Below are 23,464 nucleotides of genomic sequence, written 5' to 3'. Positions count from 1 at the left end.
TGGCGCACGCGTGCTCATCAAGGAAGCGGCTCCCGGATCTTGCGCTCGCGCGGCCGTGACGGAGGGGATCGAGGTGGCCGCCACCGCCGCCGAAGACCAAGCCCCCACCTTGTCCAGAATCACTTCCTCCGCCATGTTCCACCAAGGAAGGAGGGGGCGGCTCAAAGTCTCCCTAGCTGCCGGCTCCAGATGCAGCCGTCGCCATGGGTGAGCGCCTCATACACGACGAGTCTTGATGGATTCGTGTAGTGACATCTCGATCCCGAAGCCAAGTATGTTTTGTTTCCCGAATTCCACAAACTAGGTTTCTTTGCTATTTCTTTTTTGTTGGAGATGCCAGCTGTGCAATGTGAAAGTTTGTCTTCCTGTTGATGTCGATGTTAATATTTTGACTAATCTGAAAATGTTCTTTTGCCAATGTTGATGCAAATGTTTATGCTAATCTGAAGTACTTTCCTCCGATCTCACATCATGATCTTTATTTCTGCTAATGTTAAATGTTTTGCTCTAATCTTGCACTATGATGTTCGAGGTTAGGTGGTCGTAATTAAGGATATGACAGGGTCCACGCAGGGGGTCTTTTTTGTGGGCAGTGTAACTGCATGTTCTGATGGAACGTGAGGATATGAGAAACCAGCAGTATAATTGGTTATGAAGTGATAAGGAACTTGCAGCTTAAGCAGATCTTATTTCTCAGTACACACTTAGCAGCTTAGGTAAGACTTTTTTTCTTCAGTAATTGGAATCATGGGGTTATTCATACATGGACTAATTTTAGTTTACACAAGGATTTGTATGCCTTTTTTACTACAGAAAGGCTGTAGGCGGACTGATGTTAATGGATCTATCAAGAGTACAGGCGCTGCAGTTCCTGGTCATATCTCGCTTTTTTCTGATACATTGAACGAGTATGTTAGAAAATAGGATAGTATGCACTCTTGCTTATGCTCTTCTCAACTTTGTTATTGTGATTTCAGTGAAGCATGTCGACCAGAAATTCCACTAAATCATATCCGGATGTAGTGTCTGACGTCAAAGAAGCAGGAAGCGAAGTGTCTGAAGGTAGTTGGCAATTGGACAAGGCGCACATGAATTGCCTGTGGCTGGCTGCTAGCAGGTATTCCCCAGACTCCACAATAAATTTATTAGTAATGAAAATGTAGTGTGTAGTTGTGGGATACTCCAATGAAGAAAGTGTTGTCATCTATCTATCTATCTATCATGTATTCATGTGCCCACCGCCAATGTGATGAGCTACCCATTTCTTGTTCATCCACTACCTATACACACACTGTAAAATCATAGAAGTTAATTTGCAATAATGCAGGCGACGGGAAAGGATTCCAGTAGTGCGGGTAGTCTGCTACGAGTTTCTATTCGTTTCCAAGTATGTTTTGTTTGATGGATTCGTTTCCATCTATGATTTTCAGTTTTCTCTTCAATTACAGCTTGTGGAATTTGAGGAGAATCTGTGCACCAGCATCCGACTCCTTGATGTTGCTCTGATCATATTATGTAAATATATTTCTAATAAAGCAATTGCCCGATGGTGTACATGTTAGAAATAACAAGATGTAACCATCAAGTGTGAGAGATGGCAACATCATGATGGGATGGTATGTACTGTTGTGCTCATCAATAGGTTAGTCTTTCATTCTCTTGCAGCCAGTATGTTTTTTGTTATGCAAACAATTAGGAAATATCTAATTTCTATGGTTGGCAGGGGGAGCTCAAGGTCATGGCGGGGCTTCGATTTTTCTTGTAGAAAAGAGAGACATAGGAGGATCCAGGGAGGAGGAGAGGTAGGAGAAGAAGGACGGGGAAGTAGGAAGGGTGCAGTAGGGGTGAGTGTGCTTCCGCCTGCCATGCCCAAGGCTTGATCTGCCGCCGACTCTCCTCTGCCCATGCTGTCTGTGACACGTCAGATCCCCAGCTGCCGGCACTTCTCCTCTGCCCATGGGCCATGGCTGTTCTGATGCATCAAATCCGTAAGCTTCCAGTCGCATCTCCATCTCTTGCAGATTGATTTACAATTGGGACCTCTAATGATGGTGCCGCCCCTAACAAAGACTGCAGATCGATTTGCTGTAACATTGGCTGGGTGTTCTCTTCTCGACTCTACCAACACTCTGGAGTTACAAGCAATTACATCAGGTAGATATATCTATGTTCTTTTTTTTTTTTGCTTTGAGCTGCTTTGATTTTATTGGTAAACGGGGAGAGGCTGGTGAGCTGTCAGCACATCTTGGCCACAACTGATTTACAGAAAGACGAATAGACATGCAGACTAAGCTCCATAGCAAAGGGATTTTGGTAGTACATGCCATGTCTATGCTCACTGTTGAATAGTCTGTATATAACTATTTATGCAATACTTGGACCATAGGAGCAATTCATTCTATATATTTTGCTGGGGATTGTGCCTTGCAGTCAATTTATAGAAGGGTAAGATGTATCGCAATATCTTTGACTCGCAATCTCTGTGATGTCAAGTAAGAAAATAGAATATATACTCTTTGAATTATCTTTTCTTTTTTTCGATGTCTCTATCTTACTTATATAATCCAATTGGCATTCGCTAGAATTTCTGTTGATGAAACATTTGTTTTGTGATGTGAGGAGGTTCTATTTGTGACTTTGCAATCAATATTCGTAGATACGGTTCGTAGATCATGATATCTGCACAATCTCAATCTACTTCCTGTGACCATATATTATATTAATGGGTTGTGTTGGGGTTATTTTATCAACTACTGGGTTGTTGATCTACATTACGGTTTAATTCTTACACGAATTAATGTTGACTCGATTCCCTGTAGTAGGTTGAGAGGCTTCTCCTCTCATGATTTACTATGATTAGTTTGCTTGGCTCCATGCTCCTCATGATTTCTTTGAATTTTTCTGTAGGAGCTCGGTCAAAAATCACCTAAGGAAAATATGTTGTTCTTCTCTACAAGGGTTGCATGTGGAATTTGAGGAGAATCTGTGCACCAGCATCCGACTCCTTGATGTTGCTCTGATCATATTGTGTAAATATATTTCTAATAAAGCAATCGCCCGTGTACATGTTAGAAATAACAAGATGTAATCATCAAGTGTGAGAGATGGCAACATCATGATGGGATGCTATGTACTGTTGTGCTCATCAATAGAGTTAGATCACTTTTCTGTCTGAGAGTCGATTTTTTTGTGCGTTAGATGGATTGACAAGTACCAAAGATTGATGCAAGCAAAACTACAACCTGTCCATGGATTATCTTCAGTCCCGCATTCCAATCAACAACATTGGGCCGAGCGAGCGCGCGGGTGGCGCAAGAGGCAATGGACAGCCGGTGGAGACTGAGTGGTGAGCGGCGGTGGCGAGGTCGAGTGGTTGGCAGCGGCGAGTAGGAAATTACTTACCATGACGGGCGAGCGGACGGGGCGAGTAGGTGTCACGATTGCATCACAATTGGAATAATAAAGTAAACAATGAATACGTGTGTCCATTGACTGATTTTGTGTGTTGTGTGCTTGTGTTAACAATCAGCCAAATCAATCAGCTAAGGGCCATTATGTACGTGAGTGTGTTAGCAGTGGGTATATCTGAAGATTATTTCTCAACTCGGCATGTGGGTAGAGACTAAAAAGACGATGCCATGGTAGCATGGCAGACCTGGCAAGTGCCACGAACATCATGATATTCTTCCTTTTCTTAATTCCTTGATTTGAAAAGTAATTTGCTCTGCGTGTGTAGGAACATAGCAGTCGGGCAGATGACACTTTGGCATCTTGATCTATCAAGGAAAATAATTTCTTTACTTTAGAAAATGTGGGTTCGGATTGGTCCGTTGAGTTATGGTTGGCTGATCGGAATATTTTTTCTATTTAAAAAATGTAGCAAATAGCATTTCATTAGAGATTGGTCTGTTGAGTTATGGCTGGCTGGTCGGAATAATTTTCTTATTTAAAAATGTAGCAAATAACATCTCATTAGAGATGGCTTTGCAGCAAATTGCAAATCGCGCAAACCAAGCCATCGCCGCCTCGTCGCTCTCGCCGGGAGCGACACCGCCTGTCTCTTCTTCGCTTTCTTAGCCGACATCTCCTCCATCCGGATGCCCTGCGACACGAGCCACTCCGCCACCGGCTGGGACTCGACCTCCGGAAAGTTTAGGTCCGTCTTGGGCCGTCCGGCACGCCACACCGCCACGTCGTAGGCACGAGCAGCCTCATCGGCGGTGGGATACGTGTCGAGCCACCAACGCTGCCCGGCGTCGGTGAACTCCAGTCCGAAGTTCCCGGAGAGCTTCGCCCTCATGCCGAAGAAACCGAACTTTCCCTTCGGCGTGTTCTTCGGCGCCATCGGGGAGCGGGCGGCGGCCGAGTGGGGAGTGGGGCGGCGACGTGCGGCGCGGGGCGGCGGCGTGCGGTGCGGGGTGGAAGCGGACGGAGCCGGCGGTGGATGGACCGGAGAGGAGGCGGACGGAGCAGGGCCGGAGAGGAGGCGGACGGAGCGGGGCCGGGCGGAGGCGGCCGGAGAGGAGGCGGGCGGGGTCGAGGCGGCCGGAGCGGAGTCGAACGCGATGGGGCAGCACGGCGACAGGCGGCGGCCTAGACGGGGTGGAATCAGTGGCGGGGGTCTGATCTACGGCGGGGCGAGGCCTTAGAAAGTTAACATGGCAGACCTGGCAAGTGCCACGAACATCATGATATTCTTCCTTTTCTTAATTCCTTGATTTGAAAAATAATTTGCTCTGCGTGTGTAGGAACATAGCAGTCGGGCAGATGACACTTTGGCATCTTGATCTATCAAGGAAAATAATTTCTTTACTTTAGAAAATGTGGGTTCGGATTGGTCTGTTGAATTATGGGTGGCTGATCGGAATATTTTTTCTATTTAAAAAATGTAGCAAATAGCATTTCATTAGAGATTGGTCTGGCTGGTCGGAATAATTTTCTTATTTAAAAATGTAGCAAATATCATTTCATTAGAGATGGCTTTGCATCAAATTGCAAATCGCGCAAACCAAGCCATCGGCGCCTCGTCGCTCTCGCCGGGAGCGACACCGCCTGTCTCTTCTTCGCTTTCTTAGCCGATATCTCCTCCATCCGGATGCCCTGCGGCACGAGCCACTCCGCCACCGGCTGGGACTCGACCTCCGGAAAGTTTAGGTCCGTCTTCGGCCGTCCGGCACGCCACACCGCCACGTCGTAGGCACAAGCAGCCTCATCGGCAGTGGGATACGTGTCGAGCCACCAACGCTGCCCGGCGTCGGTGAACTCCAGTCCGAAGTTCCCGGAGGGCTTCGCCCTCATGCCGAAGAAACCGAACTTTCCCTTCGGCGTGTTCTTCGGCGCCATCAGGGAGCGGGCGGCGGCCGAGCGGGGAGTGGGGCGGCGACGTGCGGCGCGGGGCGGCGGCGTGCGGCGTGGGGCGGAAGCGGACGGAGCCGGCGGTGGATGGACCGGAGAGGAGGCGGACGGAGCAGGGCCGGAGAGGAGGCGGACGGAGCGGGGCCGGGCGGAGGCGGCCGGGGTCGGGGCGGCCGGAGCGGAGTCGAACGCGATGGGGCAGCGCGGCGGCAGGCGGCGGCCTAGGCGGGGTGGAATCAGTGGCGGGGGTCTAATCTAGGCGGGGCGAGGCCTTAGAAAGTTAATATGTAACTCTTGCAAACTATTTCAAGAGCCCGTGGCAACGCACGGGCAGTCTACTAGTATATGCAATAAAGATAAGTTGGTTTAGGTTTTCCATTTGGAAAATGTTTGCTTTAAACCGGTTGATTTTCTGGCTCTGTAAGCCGCCTCGTACGCGCGCCACGTGCCCCACTCAGACACCGCTTCCATCCCCACCTTATCCCCTCGAACGCTCTCTCCTCCACTCATTCCACTTCTCATCTTCTTCCTTCTTTTTTCCCCTCTCTCTCATTTGCAACTCTGACCGACGAGCGAACACTGAAAACTTTCAGTTCGCGTGGGCTGCTGCCACCTGCTGCTTTTGCAAGGAAGAGGCAACGCCGGCCAATTCCACATATCATTGCGTGCTGCATGGCGAAGCTCCCGCGCGCCACAGGGAGGGCTGCATGCAATGGCGGCCGCTTGTACTGCAGACGACGAAGCATCCGCCATCGCCATCGTCACCGCCTCATGCTGCGTCGCAGCATTCCCGTCGCCGTCGTGCTGTGTCGCAGCATACACTCGTCGCCGCCACGCCGGTGAAGCTTCGCCGAGCCACGGGGTGCTGCGATGGAGTTTGGACGGGGCCAGCCGGTGCCGTGAGGGAGCACCAACGCGCAGTGGTGCCGTTGCAGTGAAGCTCCACCGGCGGCACCGTCGCGGTGCTACAATGGAGCCCGCCGCGTCGTCGCGGTGCTGAGGTGAAAGTGAAACATCGTCGACACCGTTGTGTGCTGCATGGAGCATCGATGGCGCTGCAGTGAAGCATCACCGGGAGCGCCGCCGTGTCGGGACGCCGGCGCTTCGATGGAGCTTCGCCGGGGGCCGGTGTTGCTATGAAGCTTCGTCGAGGTCATTTAGTGTTGCAATGGAGCTTCGCTGGGGTGCCACCAGTGCTGCAATGGGCTTCACCGGGGCCGCCGAGGTTGCCATGAAACTTCGTCGAGCGGCCGATGTTTCAATGGAGCATCGCCGGCGGCGTTGGGTGCTGCCATGGAGCGCCGCCGTGCCAATGTGTTGTCGCTTCAGTGAAGCGTTGCCGGCTGCTCCGGGTGTTGCGAGATCGAAGGAGAGAAGGGGTTTGTTGTGCGATGTGAGGAGAAGATCGGGTGCGTGTTGACCATTCAAACCGGTTAACAGAAGGGATCCAACGGTGCGATCTGGCTGATCAAACGGCCAGGGAGGCGACTTAAATATCGTTGGCATCAGCCGGGCCTTTCCATTTTGCCCCGCAAGCACAACTCAGGGTGGACGGGGCGAGCGGTCTTTTTGGGCCCGCTCGTGGATAGAAGTGGACCGGACCGACAAAAAAACTGGCCGGTCCGGTCCGTGAATAGGGGACCGAAAATTGATCGGACCGGTCCTGTCTTGGCTCGGTTCGGCTCGGTCGGACCGAAGGCGACGCGCTTCTCCCGCCCAGCTGCCGGCGACGCCCTGCTGTGGCGCCGGTGAGATCCACGATGCTGTGTCCCCTCCGGCACTGCCGCGCCCCTCCTCGATCTAGTTTTCCTTTCCTTTCGTTCTGTCGAACAGAAAACAAGAAAGAACGAAAGAGGCGGGGTCCGATCCCATAATCATGGCATTATCCCACGACTAGCTCCACGTTCAAATTGATCCACTAATCAATGCAAGGCCCACAGAGACAAAATCGTGGGCTCATGCACGCGCTACACTACTTGCATGTACTCCGTAATAGGGAACATCCTGTGCGAGGATGGCGCATGTTTAGATCAGGCACGGCTGTTACGCAAGGAATAAAGAGAGCGAAAACTGAAAAGCCGCACCCCAGTTGCATGTCCTGTGCGGGCATGCCGTTTAATTAGATCAGGCACCTCCCATGCGTGATGCGTGCATGCCGTTTAGAGCATCTCCAGCCGTTGGACCTCGGGACGCGCTAAAAATCACCCCCTGGAGCGCACCGGCGCAAAACGCGCGCTGGGGGCGTGATGCCACCCAGTCGCGGCGCCCACGGATTTTTATGAAAATTAAAGTGCGGCACAAACATGGCGCAAATTCAACCATTTTCAGCGAGTTCATACATATTTCAGCGAGTTCAAACCAAATTCAACCAAACACGGCACAAACACGCCAATATTTTACAAAAAAGAAAAAACACACTACTAGGCCCGCCTCGCCGCTCCTCGCCGCCCGCCGCCCGGGCAGTTCTACATGACGAGGAGGCTGTAGAACCGCGTGCAGTCATCGCCGTCGTCGTCTCCGCCACGGCCGCCGTCCCTGCTGCAGCCCTCCCCCGGTTGGCGCGGCGGGTTGGACGGTCCGGCGGCGTCCTCGTCGTCGTCGCTGTCGAGGATCACGACGCCGTGCTCGTCCTCGCGCCCACGCTTGCGGGCGGCGATCTCCTCCAAGGCCCGGCGCTGCCGGACCATCTCGTCGCGGAGGTAGTCGTCGCGCGCCCACCGTAGGGCATCCTCGTCGGAGAAGCCGCGCCGGGCTATCTCCTCGTACTCCGGGGGGGAGGCTGGGCTCCGGTTTGGGCGCGACGAGGACGAGGCGGCCCAAGGTGGGGGTGGAGTCGGCGATGCGGACACCGGAGCTGCGGGTGCGCCGGCTGACAGGCGTATCCTGGGGCTCCGGCTTGACGGGGCGGAGGCAGGGCACGCCCCACCATCGGTGCCGCCCCTCGGAGTTGAGCGTGCCGGAGGGCACGACGCCGTTGGTGGCCTCGAGCTGCTCGGCGTGACTCTGTGCGTGCCACCGACGCGTTGGGGGTCGGCTTATATAGGCGGAGGCGCCGCGCGCACGCGTGGCCGCCGCGTTTACGCGTGGCATGCGCCTTCACTGCGCCGCCCGTGAGGCATCAATGGCGGAGGCTGACCAGCGAGGCAGAGCGCGGCAGCTTTGGCAATGATTCGCCGCGGGAAACGCGGCGATGAGGACGACGAAGCGGCGAGAAGCGAGACGAGTCGCTGGCAAGGAGGCCCCGCGGCTCTTTTCGCGCCAAAAACGATTTGCCCGGCGCCCCCAAGCGCCCGCCAGCTCGCCGGGGTCGGGTTGGGTCCGCGGGCACCAATTTCGACATGAGCCGGCGAAAATTGGGCCCTTGGGGGTGCGACTGGGCCGATTTTTTGGCGCCAGCGGCCGAAAAGTCGCCTGGGGGGCCTTGTTGGAGGCGCGGCCGGAGATGCTCTTAGATCGGCACGTCCCGTGCGTGGATGGCATGAGTGTTGCAGGTTCATGGTTGGCAACGACAATGGTTAACGCTCGCAGTTCATGAATAACAACCGCGCCGCCCAGCGCACACCTTGCCGCCGGCGCTCACGCATGTGACCCACCTCGCCAGAGCAACCACGCACGTCGCACACCTTGCTGCCACACCTGGGCAAGTCGCCGCCGGTGGCCGTTGGTCGGTCCGCTCGGTCTGGCCCGGGTTTCGGCATCGCCGGTCCGGTCCCTGAAATCAGGACCGTGATGCTGCTCGGTTCGGTCCGGCCCGGACCGCCGGCGGCCGGTCCAAACGACGGCTCGGACCAGGACCGGACCAGCCTGGACCGTATCCGCCCTTAAGCACAACTCGGTCTCCCGATTTATTTCGTTTTCCCTCTCTTGTGGATCGGCAACTCCTAGCTGGGTTCACTTTCAATCTCTTGTTGTTTGCCGGCTCAGGATTGATCATGTCCCAGATAGGGCCCAGGGTACCACGACAGTAGCTTTCCTACCAGCCCCGAACCCAGCTTGGAAATCTCCGGGTCCTCAACGTCTGCATCGGTCGTCACACACACCATCAGGTTGTCGCGCCTCCTCCAAAATTGTCGCTTCACGTCACTGCCCTCGCTCTAGACCAAAGCTCCCAGTCGTCTTCCGCCACCCACCTCCCAAAGGTCCTTAGTTGGTCTTCTTGCCCAAGGTTGTGTGCCCTCATAAGTTTTGGCCTTTTGATCCACAGGAGAACCCTGGTACGCTGATTCGTTTGTATGCATTTAGAAAAGAGTTACAATGTCTTTATCGTCGGGGTATGTTTAAATTCCTCAATACCCGGTGATATTTGAAGCTGTTAATTACACCGACTTCATCGCCTACATGTGCATTCACATTTGAGGTCGTGTATGGCGCGCTCTGTCCGGGAGGTATTTTGTCCCCCGTGTCCGGTTACCTCGGTGGATCCTACTCCACCAGCACAACCGACACTTGCCGCCAGTGTTTCCCAGACTTAAAACGATGCGGGAAAATTTTACTGATGGTGGTGTCGTTGCCGTCTATAACGTTTCTGATTACCAGATGACTCTCGACACTTATCATCATGAGCTGGCTATCTATGCCCGGTGGTTTGATGAAGATGCTCCTTCTACGGCTTTGTCATTGTCTTGCCTGTAAACAAAGATCTGGGGTGCAGAACCGCACGCCCCAGCCTCCATATATATATACAACATATGAGTTACAATTAGGGTTACAACAGATATTACTTGGGGTGTACTCCAAGTCGGCTTAGTCTAGCGCCGTGTCCTTCTCCAACACGCCCCCGCAGTCTGAACCAGGGAGAGGATCGACGTGAAGACTGGACCTGAATTCTCGGAACACGAGAGTCGGCAGCCCTTTGGTGAATATATCAGCAAACTGCAATGATGAAGGAACATGGAGGACTCGCATAGCACCAAGAGCAACTTTTTCACGGACAAAATGAATATCCAGCTCGATATGTTTAGTACGACGGTGATGCACTGGGTTGGCGGTCATGTAAACAGTGCTGACATTGTCACAGTAGACAATAGTGGCTGTATGAATAGGGTTATGGAGTTCCTGCAGTAGTTGTCGAACCCAACAAGTTTCAGCAACACATGTAGCCACAACACGGTATTCAGCTTCAGCACTAGAGCGGGACACAGTGGTTTGACGGCGAGAGGACCAACTGATAAGATTGTCTCCAAGATACACACAAAACCCGGAAGTAGAACGTCTGGTGTCTGGGCAACCAGCCCAATCAGCATCCGAATAGGCCACTAAGGAATGTGAGGAGGATCGGTGGAGAACAAGACCGTGAGCAAGAGTGCCTTTAAGGTAACGAAGGACACGTTTGAGAAGAGAGAAGTGAGAGTCACGTGGGTCATGCATATGAAGACAAATCTGTTGAACCGCATAGGCAATCTCAGGTCTAGTTAAGGTGACATACTGAAGGGCGCCGGCAAGGCTGCGATATAAGGAAGGATCAGAAAAAGGAGATCCTGCAGTGGCAGAAAGCTTGGACTGGGTGTCAATGGGAGTGGAAACAGGATGACAATCATACATGCCGGCTCGGGAAAGAACATCCAAGATATATTGTTTTTGAGAAAGATGAGGACTAGTAGGTGTACGGGTGACAGAGATACCAAGAAAATGATGAAGAGGGCCGAGATCCTTCATGGCAAATTCATGACGAAGAGCAGTAGTGATGGTGGTAAGAAAGATTGAAGAGGAGGCTGTGAGAATAATATCATCGACATATAGAAGAAGATAAGCCATATCTGAACCATGACGAAGAATAAAGAGGGAAGCATCAGACTTAGATTCGACAAAGCCAAGTGAACGTGCATGCGAAGAAAAGCGTTGGAACCAAGCGCGAGGGGCTTGTTTAAGACCGTAGAGAGATTTAAGGAGATGACAAACATGAGTAGGTTGTTGAGGATCAATGAATCCAGAAGGTTGTTGGCTGTAGACCACCTCCTCTAGGTTACCATGAAGAAAAGCGTTTTTGACATCGAGTTGGTGAATAGGCCAGTTGTTAGTTAGAGATAGAGATAGAACGATACGGATGGTGGCAGGTTTCACAACAGGGCTAAAGGTCTCATCAAAGTCGATGCCAGGTTGTTATGAGAAACCTCGGACAACCCAACGAGCTTTGTGGCGAGAGAGAGAGAGCCATCCGAATTGAATTTGTGGCGGAAAATCCATTTGCCACTAACTATGTTGGCACCAGGAGGGGGCGGGACAAGGGTCCAGGTCTGGTTGAGAGTGAGGGCATCAAATTCTTCCTGCATGGCATGGCGCCAATTAGGGTCACGAAGGGCGGTAAGATAATTGTGAGGAAGGGGGGAAGAGGCTATAGCTGAGAGGTTAAGTTTGTTGGGTCGGCCGGGAAGACGACCGGTTACTGACCGAGTTCGGTGTATTGGAGGAGGTGGTGGTGTGGGTTGTGGTGCAGGGGAGGGTGGCGGGCTTGGGTGGTGGTGTTGGTCAGCCGGTGCAGGGGACGGTGGCGGACTGGGTGGATGGTGTGGTTAAGGAGAGGGTGCAGGGGAGGGTGGCGGGCTAGGTTGGTGGTGATGATCTGTCGGGGCAGATGGGGATGCATATTGTAGAGGAGCAGGAAGGACAGGATCAAACAAGTCAGGTTCAGGAGGTGTCGAAGGAGGTGTAGGAGGGGTCGAGGCATAAGGGAAGGTGTTCTCGTCAAAGATGACATGTCGAGAGATAATAACACGTCGTGTAGCAAGGTCTAGGCATCTATATCCTTTGTGGCGAGGAGGGTAACCAAGGAAGACACATTTAGTAGAGCGAGGAGATAGTTTGTTGGGGGAGGTGGCAATGGTGTTTGGGTAGCATAGGCAGCCAAAAACGCGAAGAGTGTCGTAGGGAGGAGTGGTGCCATATAGGTTTTCGAAGGGTGTGGAAAAGGAAGTGGCTGAGGTAGGTCGGATGTTAAGAAGAAAAATTATGGTGAAAAGAGCTTCAGCCCAGAATGATGATGGCATGGAGGCTTGAAAGAGAAGTGTACGAATGACATTATTGGTGGTACGAATGGCACGCTCGGCTTTGCCGTTTTGTTGGGAGGTATATGGGCAAGAAAAACGGAGAAGGATGCCATTGGTGGAGAAAAAGAGATCAAGTTTGGTGTTGTTAAATTCGTGGCCATTGTCACATTGGATAGAAAGGATACTGAGATTAAACTGAGTTTGAGCATAGGCGTGGAAGGCGAGGAAGGTAGCATAGACATCGGATTTTTTGCGTAAAGGAAAACTCCAAAAGTAATGTGTATAATCATCAACAATAATAAGATAGTAGCAAAAACCCGAGGGACTAGGAATCGGAGATGTCCATAAATCACAGTGTAATAGTTGAAAAGGTTTGATACTAAATGACATCGAAGAGTAAAATGGTAATCTAACATGACGGCCTAATTGACAAGCATGGCAAAGTGTTGACGACGATTTATTGGGCGGTATGTGTTGACGTTGCTGAAGACGGGACATGGTATGATGGCCAGGATGTCCAAGACGGCGATGCCAAAGGTCGGTGGTGGTGGCGACGAGGAGAGCTTGAGCTTGGGGTGGACTGCAGAGTGTGTAGAGGGCGCCGGAGCTATTGCATCGAAGAAGTACGGTCTTGGTGAGGAGATCCTTCACAGAAAAACCGAATGGATCAAACTCTATAGAACAAAGATTATCCATGGTGAATTGACGAACAGATATAAGATTTTTGATAATACTGGGAACAACGAGAATATTATAAAGGTAAAAGGGGTTAGAGGAGGAGGAGAAAAGGATGGATGAACCGGTGTGAGTAGCAGGGAGAGATGCACCATTGCCGACTGTTATTTTATGTGAGGAAGTGGGAGTAATGGAGGAGAGTGTACCATAATCGGATGCCATGTGAGATGAGGCGCCAGTGTCCATGACCCATTCTTGATTTCCATGGAGCTGCAGGTTCTGGAGAGCAATTAGCAAAGCCGGGTCCAGATGCTGATGAGGTGTGCTGGTGGAGCTGGAGGACGCGCCAGGAGGGAGCTGCGGGTGCCCATATGCCGTGTATGCTTGGAAGGGGGTAGCGCCAGGACGGGGACCCAGGACACCAGGAGCGCGCCAACGGGGCTGCCAGGGTGCGGTGGGAGGCTGCTGCCATGGTGGTGGTGAGGACTGCTGCTGCTGTTGGCCGGCCCGAGTTGGGAGACCAGTCCAAGGGTTGAACATCCAGGGATTGTTGTTGTCGTGTCCTCGACCACGGCCACCGCCGCATCCACGACGGCCGCCGTAGCCACCGCCAGGGCCAGTGTTGGAGGAGGGCATGGTGGCGGTGTTGGAGTTGGAGCCACGGTCAGCGGGCGGTGGAGGTGGTGATGCCGATGCGCCGCCATGAGGGAGGTTGCTGTTGCCACTGGCCCAGAGCGCCGTGGCGGACGCATGCTTCGCGTCGGTCTTCTTCTGGGTTTCCTCGAGAACGAGTGCTGAACGAGTCTGCGGGAAGGAGGGGAACGGGACCTGGTATGGCAGGAAAGAGCGAAGATGGCTGTACTGCTCGTTGAGGCCGCGAAGCACCGTCAGGACAAGCGTCTCGTCGGAAACTGTCTCACCAACATCGCCCAGAGCGTCGGCGAGAGACTTGAGCTTGGCGCAGTAGTCGTGGACGGACATGTCACCTTGCGGTGTGTTGCGAAATTCCGCATCCAGAGCAAGGGCATAGCTTTTCTTGTTGTCGTGGAAGAGGTTGGCGATGGAGTCCCAGATCTGCCGCGCCGTAGACCCAGGTGCCATGATGATGCCGAAGAGCTCGGGGGAGATCGAGCCGTAGATCCATGAAAGGATGGTGAAGTCGTCACGTGCCCAATCAGAGGTGGGCGAAGTGTCGGATGGTGTGGCCGCGCCGTCGCCGGTGACATGGTGGGTGAGGCCATAGCAACCGAGGGCAACAAGAACCAGCTCGCGCCACTTGATGTAGTTGGATTCATGGAGGTCTAGGGTTATGGCGACATTAGGTTTGAGGGAGGCGACATATGAGGAGGGGTTTGGGGTGGTGGCTGGGGCTTTGCCTGACTCGGCGAGGCGCCGGTCAAGCTCTTCTTGGCGAGTTCAGAGAAGGGACTCGCATTCCTTGAGCTCGGCTTCGAGTTTCTGGAGTTCGGCGGCTGAAGCCATGGGAAGGGATCGAGAGTTGGGTCGGGGAGGCTAGGGTTTAGGGAGATCGTGGTCCGGTGTCTGATACCATGTAAACAAAGATCTGGGGTGCAGAACCGCACGCCCCAGCCTCCATATATATATACAACATATGAGTTACAATTAGGGTTACAACAGATATTACTTGGGGTGTACTCCAAGTCGGCTTAGTCTACCGCCGTGTCCTTCTCCAACATTGCCTTATTTTTCCTCTTAGTTTGTGGGATTATCTACAGCCTTCGAGATGTGAACTCACCTTCGCTACCACTATCTAATAAGAAGCCTTATTAGAAACACAACCATGGTTTTGATTGGTTGTGTCCACGTTCCAATATACATTCCATTTCAATGTGATTTAGAGAAACATATCTGCACTACATGTATATGCCTTGTACAACATCTACAGAATCTTTGATTTTACATACGGCTTAGTAAAGAACACATAACTCAAAGAGAAACTGCTATCGAGCAGCTGCTATAGATAGCGTAACACCATTGATACTGCATGATTGTGTAGCAGAAGTATCCTCTTCATTGCCTACCCTTAGATTGAAATATGGTGGGTGCTTAGGCTCACGTAGGATCATTGTCTTGCTGCTTAGCATTGCAGTAACATCCAACATGTTTGGTCGATCTACTGCATTCTCTTGTACACATAGTAGTGCAATGTTAATGCACCTCATAATTTCTGTTGGGTGAGTCTTTGGAAGAAATGAATTAAGTGATGCATCAACAATATCAATCCATCTTCTGTCTTCCCATAACTGCCAAACCTATTTGCAATTTCATGGTATACTTAAGTATGATTAACAAAGCAATTGTTTTCATGTTATATGGACATGTATGAACTCACATATCCGAGGAGATTGATGAAATCACCACATAGATGGCTACCAGAATTCCTTTTCCCGCTAAGGATCTCAAGAACTAAAACACCAAAGCTGAATACATCGGATTTGATAGAGAATAGGCCCTCAGAAGCATACTCGGGAGCCATGTAACCACTGAAACGATGTAATAACATAGGTCCAGTTAGTATATATGGTTAACTTGTAGTATATGAATATTCATAAGTGGTGTAACTATTTGAAACTTACTATGTACCAACTACTCTTCTCGTACTGTTTTCCTCGTTGTTATTTGGGCTGAATATTTTTGCTAGTCCAAAATCCGAAATTTTAGGATTCATTTCATTGTCCAAGAGAATGTTGCTTGGCTTAAGATCTCGATGTATAACACGCAGACGAGAGTGCTTATGTAGATAAAGAAGGCCTTCTGCTATTCCTTCAATTATTGATAGACGTCTGTTCCAATCCATTAAAGCTTTTCTGCGTTCATCTGCGTGAACTAAATATTAGTATAGCAGAGAAAGGACATCTAAACAATAAAAGTTGGACACCTCAATTCTCAAGAGAGTGCTATTAGGCATATAGGATTTCTAAAAACATTATAGTAGGATATTTAAGTCATGTTTATGGCATCAGTATACTAAATGATAGCTATGAATCTAAAAATGCAAATGTGTACCAAATATGAAGAAGTCCAAGCTTTTGTTCGGCATGTATTCATAGACCAGTATCTTTTCCTCTCCTTGAGAGCAACATCCCAGCAGTCTCACCAAATTCCTATGTTGAAGCTTGGCTATGAGCTGAACTTCATTTTTGAACTCTACCAAACCTTGTCCTGAATGGGAAGCAAGCCTCTTAACTGCTATCTCCATTCCCTGAAGAAAATGCCCCTAGAGAAAAAAAAAAGAGCACAACTACCAAGTAATTAGTAAAATGCAAATTAACTCCACTTTGTATTGATGTTCTTCAGAGTAATTATGTATACCAATGCTATATGTGGGATACTAATTTTTTTAAGAGTTATGAATTTTCAGGGACATATAAAATATTTCTCTACTTAATGTAAACGGGGGATTACAGAAGAGTGTGATATATGTACCTTATATACAGGGCCAAATCCGCCTTCTCCAAGTTTATTTTCTTCAGAAAAGTTACCCGTGGCCTCCTGTATCTGATCAAACTCAAAAAACGAAAACCCTGATAACATTCCTGTTTCCATATCCCATACTAGTTCATGATCCCCTCCGTGCAACTTAATAGTACGCCTTTCTCGCAATCTCACTGAACCTGAAAAATTGAACATTGGTGCAACGGATCGATCTCTCTAATTTCTGCTCTGTATATTTAGTGGAGTACAAAGTAGCATTTCAGAAACTCATTTACCCACGTTTTCTGATCCTTCCTCTGAGGCAACGACGATAAACCATGAAGCAGAAAGCAGCTAGTGCCACAGCAGAAGACACACATAATGCAATTATCCAAGGTTTGATTCCTGTATTTTAAAATTAAACATCCTTGGACGAATTATCAAGAGCATGATCAACAGTAATCTTTGAACTGTCTGGGCACGCATGAAACAAAATTAAATAAAACGAACAGTTCGTGTACATAATCTTGCCTGTTGGAGGAGCCTGAGTGATGGAGGAAGGATTGATCCGCCGCATAGGTTGGTCGAAGAACATAAACGTCTCGAACCTGATGTTGCAGCGCAGGACGAATATCCGTCCTCCCTGGCGCATGGACGTGGTGGCGTTGACCATGCCGATGAGCCGCTGGAGACATGCCAGGCAGTCTCCCGCAGAGAGGTCCGGCGTGCACTGTGCCATGGAGTAGAGCGTCGGCACGGCATCCATGACCGATGTGGAGTACCGCCTCGCCGCGTCGGCGGCCGAGTCCTGGGCTGTCACAGTCAGCAGCTTGTGGACGTCTGCGGCGGTGATGGTGGCGTCCGCGGAGATGTTCCCCGGATTCCATGCCTCGAAGAGCGTGCCGTTCTCGGTGAGACCGGCCGCTGGGCTGAGGAAATCGCTGTCGCCAGAGAAGCCGAGGACGCAGCCTGGCCTCTGATTGTTTACGTCGTCATAGTCGTAGTAGACGGTGGCGGCCTCGTCGTTGGGGCATGTCTGCTGTGCGTGCTGGAATGAGGCGGCAACACAGTCCGCACATGCCGTGTCGTTGGCGAAGTCGCCGCGGCAGAGCGCGAGCGCGTGCACGGCATCGGGTGCTTGGCCAGCGGTTGCGGTGGCAAATTGCTGAGAGGAGGAGGAGGCGTTAGTGGGGAGAGTAGCGGCAAGGGCGGCGAGGTTGGTCTGGTAGGTGCTGTTGGTGGCGTAGTTGCTGCCGCTGCCGCAGAGCTGTGCCGTTCCCGTTGCCGACAACGGCAACAAAAAAAGGAGCAGGACGCCGAGCATCAGCATGTTAGCTAGCTAACCGCGGCACGGCCGGCCACGCTCTCTTTCTGTTTGTCCTAATTTTACCTTGCTTGCTTCCTGAGTTGTGTATCATTGTGTGGCTTTCAGCAATCAGCTCAGCAGTCAATAATTCTCTTGCAAAAGAAAGACAGTCAACAAAATGGAAACCGTCAATCACGATGTCGATGAAACAATTATTCACGGCAGCTACCAACCGGCAGGGATCGAATACAGCAATTAGTTAATCCAGAAGTCAATCAAGGCGTCACAGGTTTATATAATGAAATAACTACTCACCTGAATGAAATTTCCAACACAAGATCTATCAATTGGACAACATCTTTTAAAGAAAAAGAGTTATGACTTCGTGGCTATTATATTGCAAATTTTTTTACAACACCATACTTTTGTGTCAAATCATCACGTATCAGTGGTAACTTTTTCGGCAGCAGTGGGCTCTGTTGGGAAAGGCGAAGGGTGAGACAACGGGCACGCGGTGATCCAGCGGCTTGGTCATACTGATGCCATGGCGAGGACGGCTGCAATGTCGCCAGCCACGTAGTCTACCAAAATGTTTTCGAATCTGCACTCATATTCAGCTTAGAGCTCTGTATCTGAACATCATTTACTTTTGTTGTCTGTGGTTGGTGGTTGTATGAACCTCTTATTACTCTATCTGGCTGGGCTTTAATAATTTAAAGTCGGGCGCATCTTGCACCTTCGTTCTTAAAAATAATTGTCATGTACATCCCCACGAATTAAATCATCATGTGTCTAAAACTCGAGTCAGCTTATGATAAACAAAAACCGCTTAGGGCACACCATCAACAATTCTTATTATATTTTATTTCGAAACAATGTGATGTGTGTTCCAATTTAATATTTAGATAGAAAATGTAATAAAAATGCTATAGATAAACCAATAAACCTCATTAAAAATATGCAAAATAAAATAAAATTAGGGACAACTGAACTCAAGGTAGCAACAACATAGTCTGTGAAAACTAGAATGGACCACTTAAACTTATACTTTGATACAATGGTTACAATATCATCAATACACGTTGGGACATCACAAACATAGTAAACAAGGAGAGAAAAACTATCTAGGAATTGCGACAGATATGGTCATGTCGTTAATACTACATGACTCTGTAGCAGTAGACTCTTCATTTCCGACCCTTATGTTGAAATATGCCGGCTGCTTAGGCTCGTCGATGTTCATATCATCGGTGCATAGCATTGCTATAACATCTGCCATGGTTGGTCGATCAGCTGCATTCTCTTGTACACATAATAATGCTATATTAATGTATCTCATAATCTTCGGCGATTGACCTTTGGGAACCAATGATGTATCAAGAAGATCAATTCCCCTTCCCTCTTCCCATAATTGCCATGCCTGTTTGTAGTTCTTAGGTTATGTTATGTCTTCAAATATCTAAAAAAATGTAGGCCACACAGAAAATATAGAAAAAATTTACTTGCATAAGTTTATGTGTATAATCTTACATATCCAAGAAGATTGATGAAATCACCATATTGCTGGCTACCAGAATTCCGCTTTCCGCTAAGTATCTCAAAAATAATAACACCAAAACTGAAGACGTCCGATTTAATAGAGAAGACACCCTCCGAAGCATACTCAGGGGACATGTAGCCACTGAAATGGTATATGATACATGTCAAAATTATTGCATATGATTGGGGTGTAATATAAGTACTCAAGAGTGGATTGTGTTTCTGAGACTTACTATGTACCAACCACTCTTCTAGTAGTGTTTCCTTCAGTGCTATCTGAGCTGAAAATTTTTGCTAGACCAAAATCTGAAATCTTTGGATTCATTTCGCTATCCAAGAGAATGTTACTTGGTTTAAGATCTCGATGTATGATACGTAACCGGGAGTGCTTATGTAGGTAAAGAAGTCCATGTGCTATGCCTTCAACTATTGCTACAAGTTTGGACCAATCAAGTAAAGCTCTTCTTTTTCCATCTACACATCAGACAAACATTGGTATAACATGAGAAATACGCCAGGTTAACTGATCAAAATTTGTGCTACTTGGTTACCTATGTAATGAAATTAGACTCATGGGGTTAACAGAAAAATAAAATGTGGACTGTGGAGTCAATTTTAGTTACTCTGATGCATTGATAAATATTGTGTAAACTCAAATAAGAAATGCATAGACATACCAAAGATAAAGAAATCCAAGCTTTTGTTGGGCAAGTATTCATACACTAATATTTTCTCCTCTTCTAGGGAGCAACATCCAAAGAGCCTAACCAAATTAGTGTGTTGTAGTTTGGCTATGAGCTGGACTTCATTTTTAAACTCTACGAAGCCTTGTCCTGAATGTGAAGAAAGTCTTTTAACTGCTATCTCCAATCCATCAGCAAGCTTGCCCTGGTAAAAATATATATCCTAAAGTTAGGCGCACTTCCACTTTGCACTATAAACCTCCTAACCATTGTTATAAATGTGGGCTCCTTTGTTAGCTATTATGTTAGGAAGCCAAAGAAGTTTGAAATAAACATATAAAAATGCGCATAGTAATTTACCTTGTATACAGCACCAAAGCCACCCTGTCCAAGTTTGTTTTCTTCCGAAAAATTATTTGTGGCCTGTAGTAGCTGTTGGAAGTCAAGCACCATGAACTCTGAATTTTTGCCTTGCCAAACTAGTTGTTCCTCTCCTTCCAAATCCCGAGAACGTCTTGATCCTTGTAACCTCATCACTTCACCTACATGATTGAGAATTGGCACAATCCCTCTTTATTGATATATGTTTAATAGTGTCTTATTAAGACTATGATTAAAGAGTAACTAATTCAAACAATAGAATGGCCCATTCAGAAACTAACTAATTATTAGTGGCATACCTTTTCGTTGTTTTGTGATCCGACGATAGTACAAGATGAAGAAGAGAAATGTTGCTGCAGCTAGAGGTATTAAAACTATGCGAATTACCCACAGCTTGTTCATACGCCCTGATATGAACATATACGATAACAACCAATCAGGTGTGTATATAATAGAGAATTTTACCTCCATGTCACAAAATTACATATAGGAACCCTGGGGCTGGACTTACTCTTGTGTTGGGTCGGAGTTGGAGCTAGCGGCCCCAGACTTATCATTGATTGGCCTTGATAGAACTGAGACGCGTCATACCTGAAATAACACCGTATGACACCCATCTGCCCTCCCATGCGGAGGGACATGGTGGAGTTGATCATGCCAAGGAGATGTTGCAAGCACTCTAGACAGTCCCCGGAAGACAGGTCCGGCGTGCACTGTGCCATCGAGTACACCTTCGGGAAGTTTGTGCCGCTGTCCACGACACCCGTGGCGAACCGCCTCGGCGACGCGCTGGCTGCCTTCTCCACTGTCTGCACCAGCAGCTTGTGGATAAGACCAGTGATGAGTGGCACGTCGCCGGTAACGTTTCTGACATTCCACCTCTCAAAAGGAGGGTCGCCACCATTTTCTCCTTCTGTACTATTGGTGAATGAGGGAGCGAGGATGTCTTTGAAGTTGTAAATGAGGATACAATCGGCATAGTAGGAGGCAGCCCTGAAGCACTCTACCTCTGGCGGCGTAGCATTCTGCACTTTGCCGAATACGTTGGTGATGCACTCGGCGCAGGCTGTGTCATTGAGGACATCGCCACGGCAGAGCGCGAGCGCATATACGGTGTTGGGGGCTTGGCCGATGGTGGCGGTGGCAAAGTGTACTGGGGAAGAGGAGGTTTTGTTTGGGAGGGTGGCAGCAAGGACCTTAACGTTGTCGCAGAATACATCGGCTGCCGCCAGGAACGGTGTGAGGCTGCTGAGTAGGAGCAGCAGGATTGTCGCCATGCCTTGCTCGAACTGCATGTTGTTCCTCTTCTCTCAATCCAGATGAACAATTCAGTCCGTGCACTTATTGAACAGCAAGTCACCATCGCTCGCCTGGAGAAGAGAATACCAGAGCATTTTTTTAGTTAATTTCTGCATCTTGTTTGTCAGTTGCTTTCCGTTCAGTAGTACCGACTATTCAACAGATTACTTGGAACTAATCAAGGCAACAATAACGCTTGGTATCTTTTTTTTTTGAGGGGTATAACGCTTGGTATCTGGAATCAATGAGTTGGTCTTCAGGAGGTATGGTCATGCCAGGCTGCTGGGAAAAATAGAAGACAAATAAAATGCACTCTTATTACGGACGTCAATGTTGTACTTAGTTAAAGTTTTAAGTTGATCTTGCTGCTACCTGGTTATACATAAATTTGTCTCCTTATTCCGTATAGAGACAAGTATTTCCACATAGCATCTTGACTCGGGCACTTCACTATCCACCAACCAAAATAACTAATTCTGTGCCTGTTTCTAGCACCATTGCGTGCCGGTCAGGTCAAGAAATTATTGTGTCACTATTAGAATTTAGCCACCATCAAACCACGACTGACTTACTAGTTAAAGTACACTAAAATGGTGCCTTCGGAACTATTGGCCGGCCGGGACGATAATTCAAATGGGTCGCCACCCGTGTCCTTTCTGCTAGAAGTTTCTACCTCACATCTGTTTAGAACGTACCCCATCACCTAGACAACATGGTTTCAATTTATTTGCATAGTTGCATTGCATGCACTTGGTGAGTCACATGGGTTCGTTCTTTTGTAACCGTTGGTTTCACTAGTGGTAGCTAGGTGTCTCATGGTATTGTATAATCAAGTGCTGAAACTTCGGTGTCAAACATTGGTATTTTTCTCTGTGTGACCTTGTATGAACTCCATCTTTTTTGCAGGAGAAACTTTAGTCTATTCATCATCTGTCATGGTAGCACATAGAACACCAGGAGTAACAAAACTTACAACCAGGTCCATGGACCACCTAGAGATGACTACAAGCACTGGAGCGAGCCGAAGGCGCGCCGCCATCATCGTCGCTTCCTCGCAGAAACCGGGCAAACGTTGTTGTGGTAGATAGTCGGGAAGTCATCGTGCCAAGGCCCTACAGGACCAGTGCACCAGAAAAGCATCCACCGCAGTTCAAGAGAAGTGTAGATCAGAAGGATCAAACCTGTAGGCACACAACCAATGACAAACGAGGACTGGATCCAAGCAGATCCAGCAATGACCAGCACCGATCGAATCCCACAAGATCCATCGGAGACACAACACCACACGCCCTCCGATGATGCTAGATCCACCACCGCAATGGAGATCGGATGTGGGAGACATTATTTCTACTAGGGGACATCGCCGCTGCCACATAACCCCGACCAAGACCCTGAAAGAAAAAGAACGAGAGTGAGATCCCTCCCAATGGCGAGGGGCCGGGGTCCTTTGCACCTCCACGGCCCAAAGGCCATGGGAGGCGAGGCGGACCACCAGCAGTGCCGACCGGAGCAGGAGAAAGCCTAGCCACCTAAGAGTTTCTTTGATGAATTCGACTACTACAATTGTGTCTTTTGCAATGAAGAAACTGCCCTGCATCTTTTCTAGGATTGTATCTTAGCTCAAAGCTTCTCGGAGTGTATTCTCCCCAAAAAGCTGAAAATATTCTACTGGGCCTTCAAAGAGCTCCATAAGGAAATACCTTTGGGCATCATTATTTTGGGATGCTGGAATATTTGGAACCAAGGAAATGGCAAGATTTGAATGGAAGCTCCTGCACTCACCACTGCAAAATATACTTTTTCAAGCA

The 23,464-nt window shown here is 49.1% G+C and overlaps 2 protein-coding genes and 1 long non-coding RNA gene across 3 annotated transcripts; 1 reads left to right on the top strand and 2 right to left on the bottom strand.

The window, feature by feature from the left end:
- The first annotated feature begins 514 nt into the window (after positions 1–514).
- Positions 515–3,105, top strand: LOC125521036. Its single transcript, XR_007288992.1, has 6 exons — positions 515–716; positions 814–1,117; positions 1,449–1,642; positions 1,724–1,988; positions 2,070–2,154; positions 2,908–3,105. It is a non-coding gene; the product is annotated as an uncharacterized LOC125521036 (long non-coding RNA).
- Positions 3,106–14,676: 11,571 nt separating this feature from the next.
- On the bottom strand, positions 14,677–18,344 carry LOC125525905 (cysteine-rich receptor-like protein kinase 10). Its single transcript, XM_048690913.1, is given in 6 exon segments — positions 14,677–15,286; positions 15,367–15,517; positions 15,611–15,851; positions 16,041–16,251; positions 16,461–16,638; positions 16,745–18,344. Coding segments are annotated over 6 exon segments (2,127 nt in total). The 5' UTR covers positions 17,779–18,344; the 3' UTR covers positions 14,677–14,974.
- Positions 18,345–18,746: 402 nt separating this feature from the next.
- On the bottom strand, positions 18,747–21,832 carry LOC125525904 (cysteine-rich receptor-like protein kinase 44). Its single transcript, XM_048690912.1, has 7 exons — positions 20,869–21,832; positions 20,657–20,764; positions 20,337–20,518; positions 19,971–20,181; positions 19,527–19,767; positions 19,285–19,435; positions 18,747–19,174 (listed from the first exon to the last, which is right to left on the bottom strand). The coding sequence occupies exons 1-7, from the start codon at positions 21,650–21,652 to the stop codon at positions 18,875–18,877; spliced, it is 1,977 nt and encodes a 658-aa protein (XP_048546869.1). The 5' UTR covers positions 21,653–21,832; the 3' UTR covers positions 18,747–18,874.
- Positions 21,833–23,464: the final 1,632 nt, after the last annotated feature.

Source organism: Triticum urartu, chromosome 7, assembly GCF_003073215.2.
Source record: "Triticum urartu cultivar G1812 chromosome 7, Tu2.1, whole genome shotgun sequence".
Taxonomy (NCBI): domain Eukaryota; kingdom Viridiplantae; phylum Streptophyta; class Magnoliopsida; order Poales; family Poaceae; genus Triticum; species Triticum urartu.
This window is presented reverse-complemented; position numbering and strand designations above follow the sequence as displayed.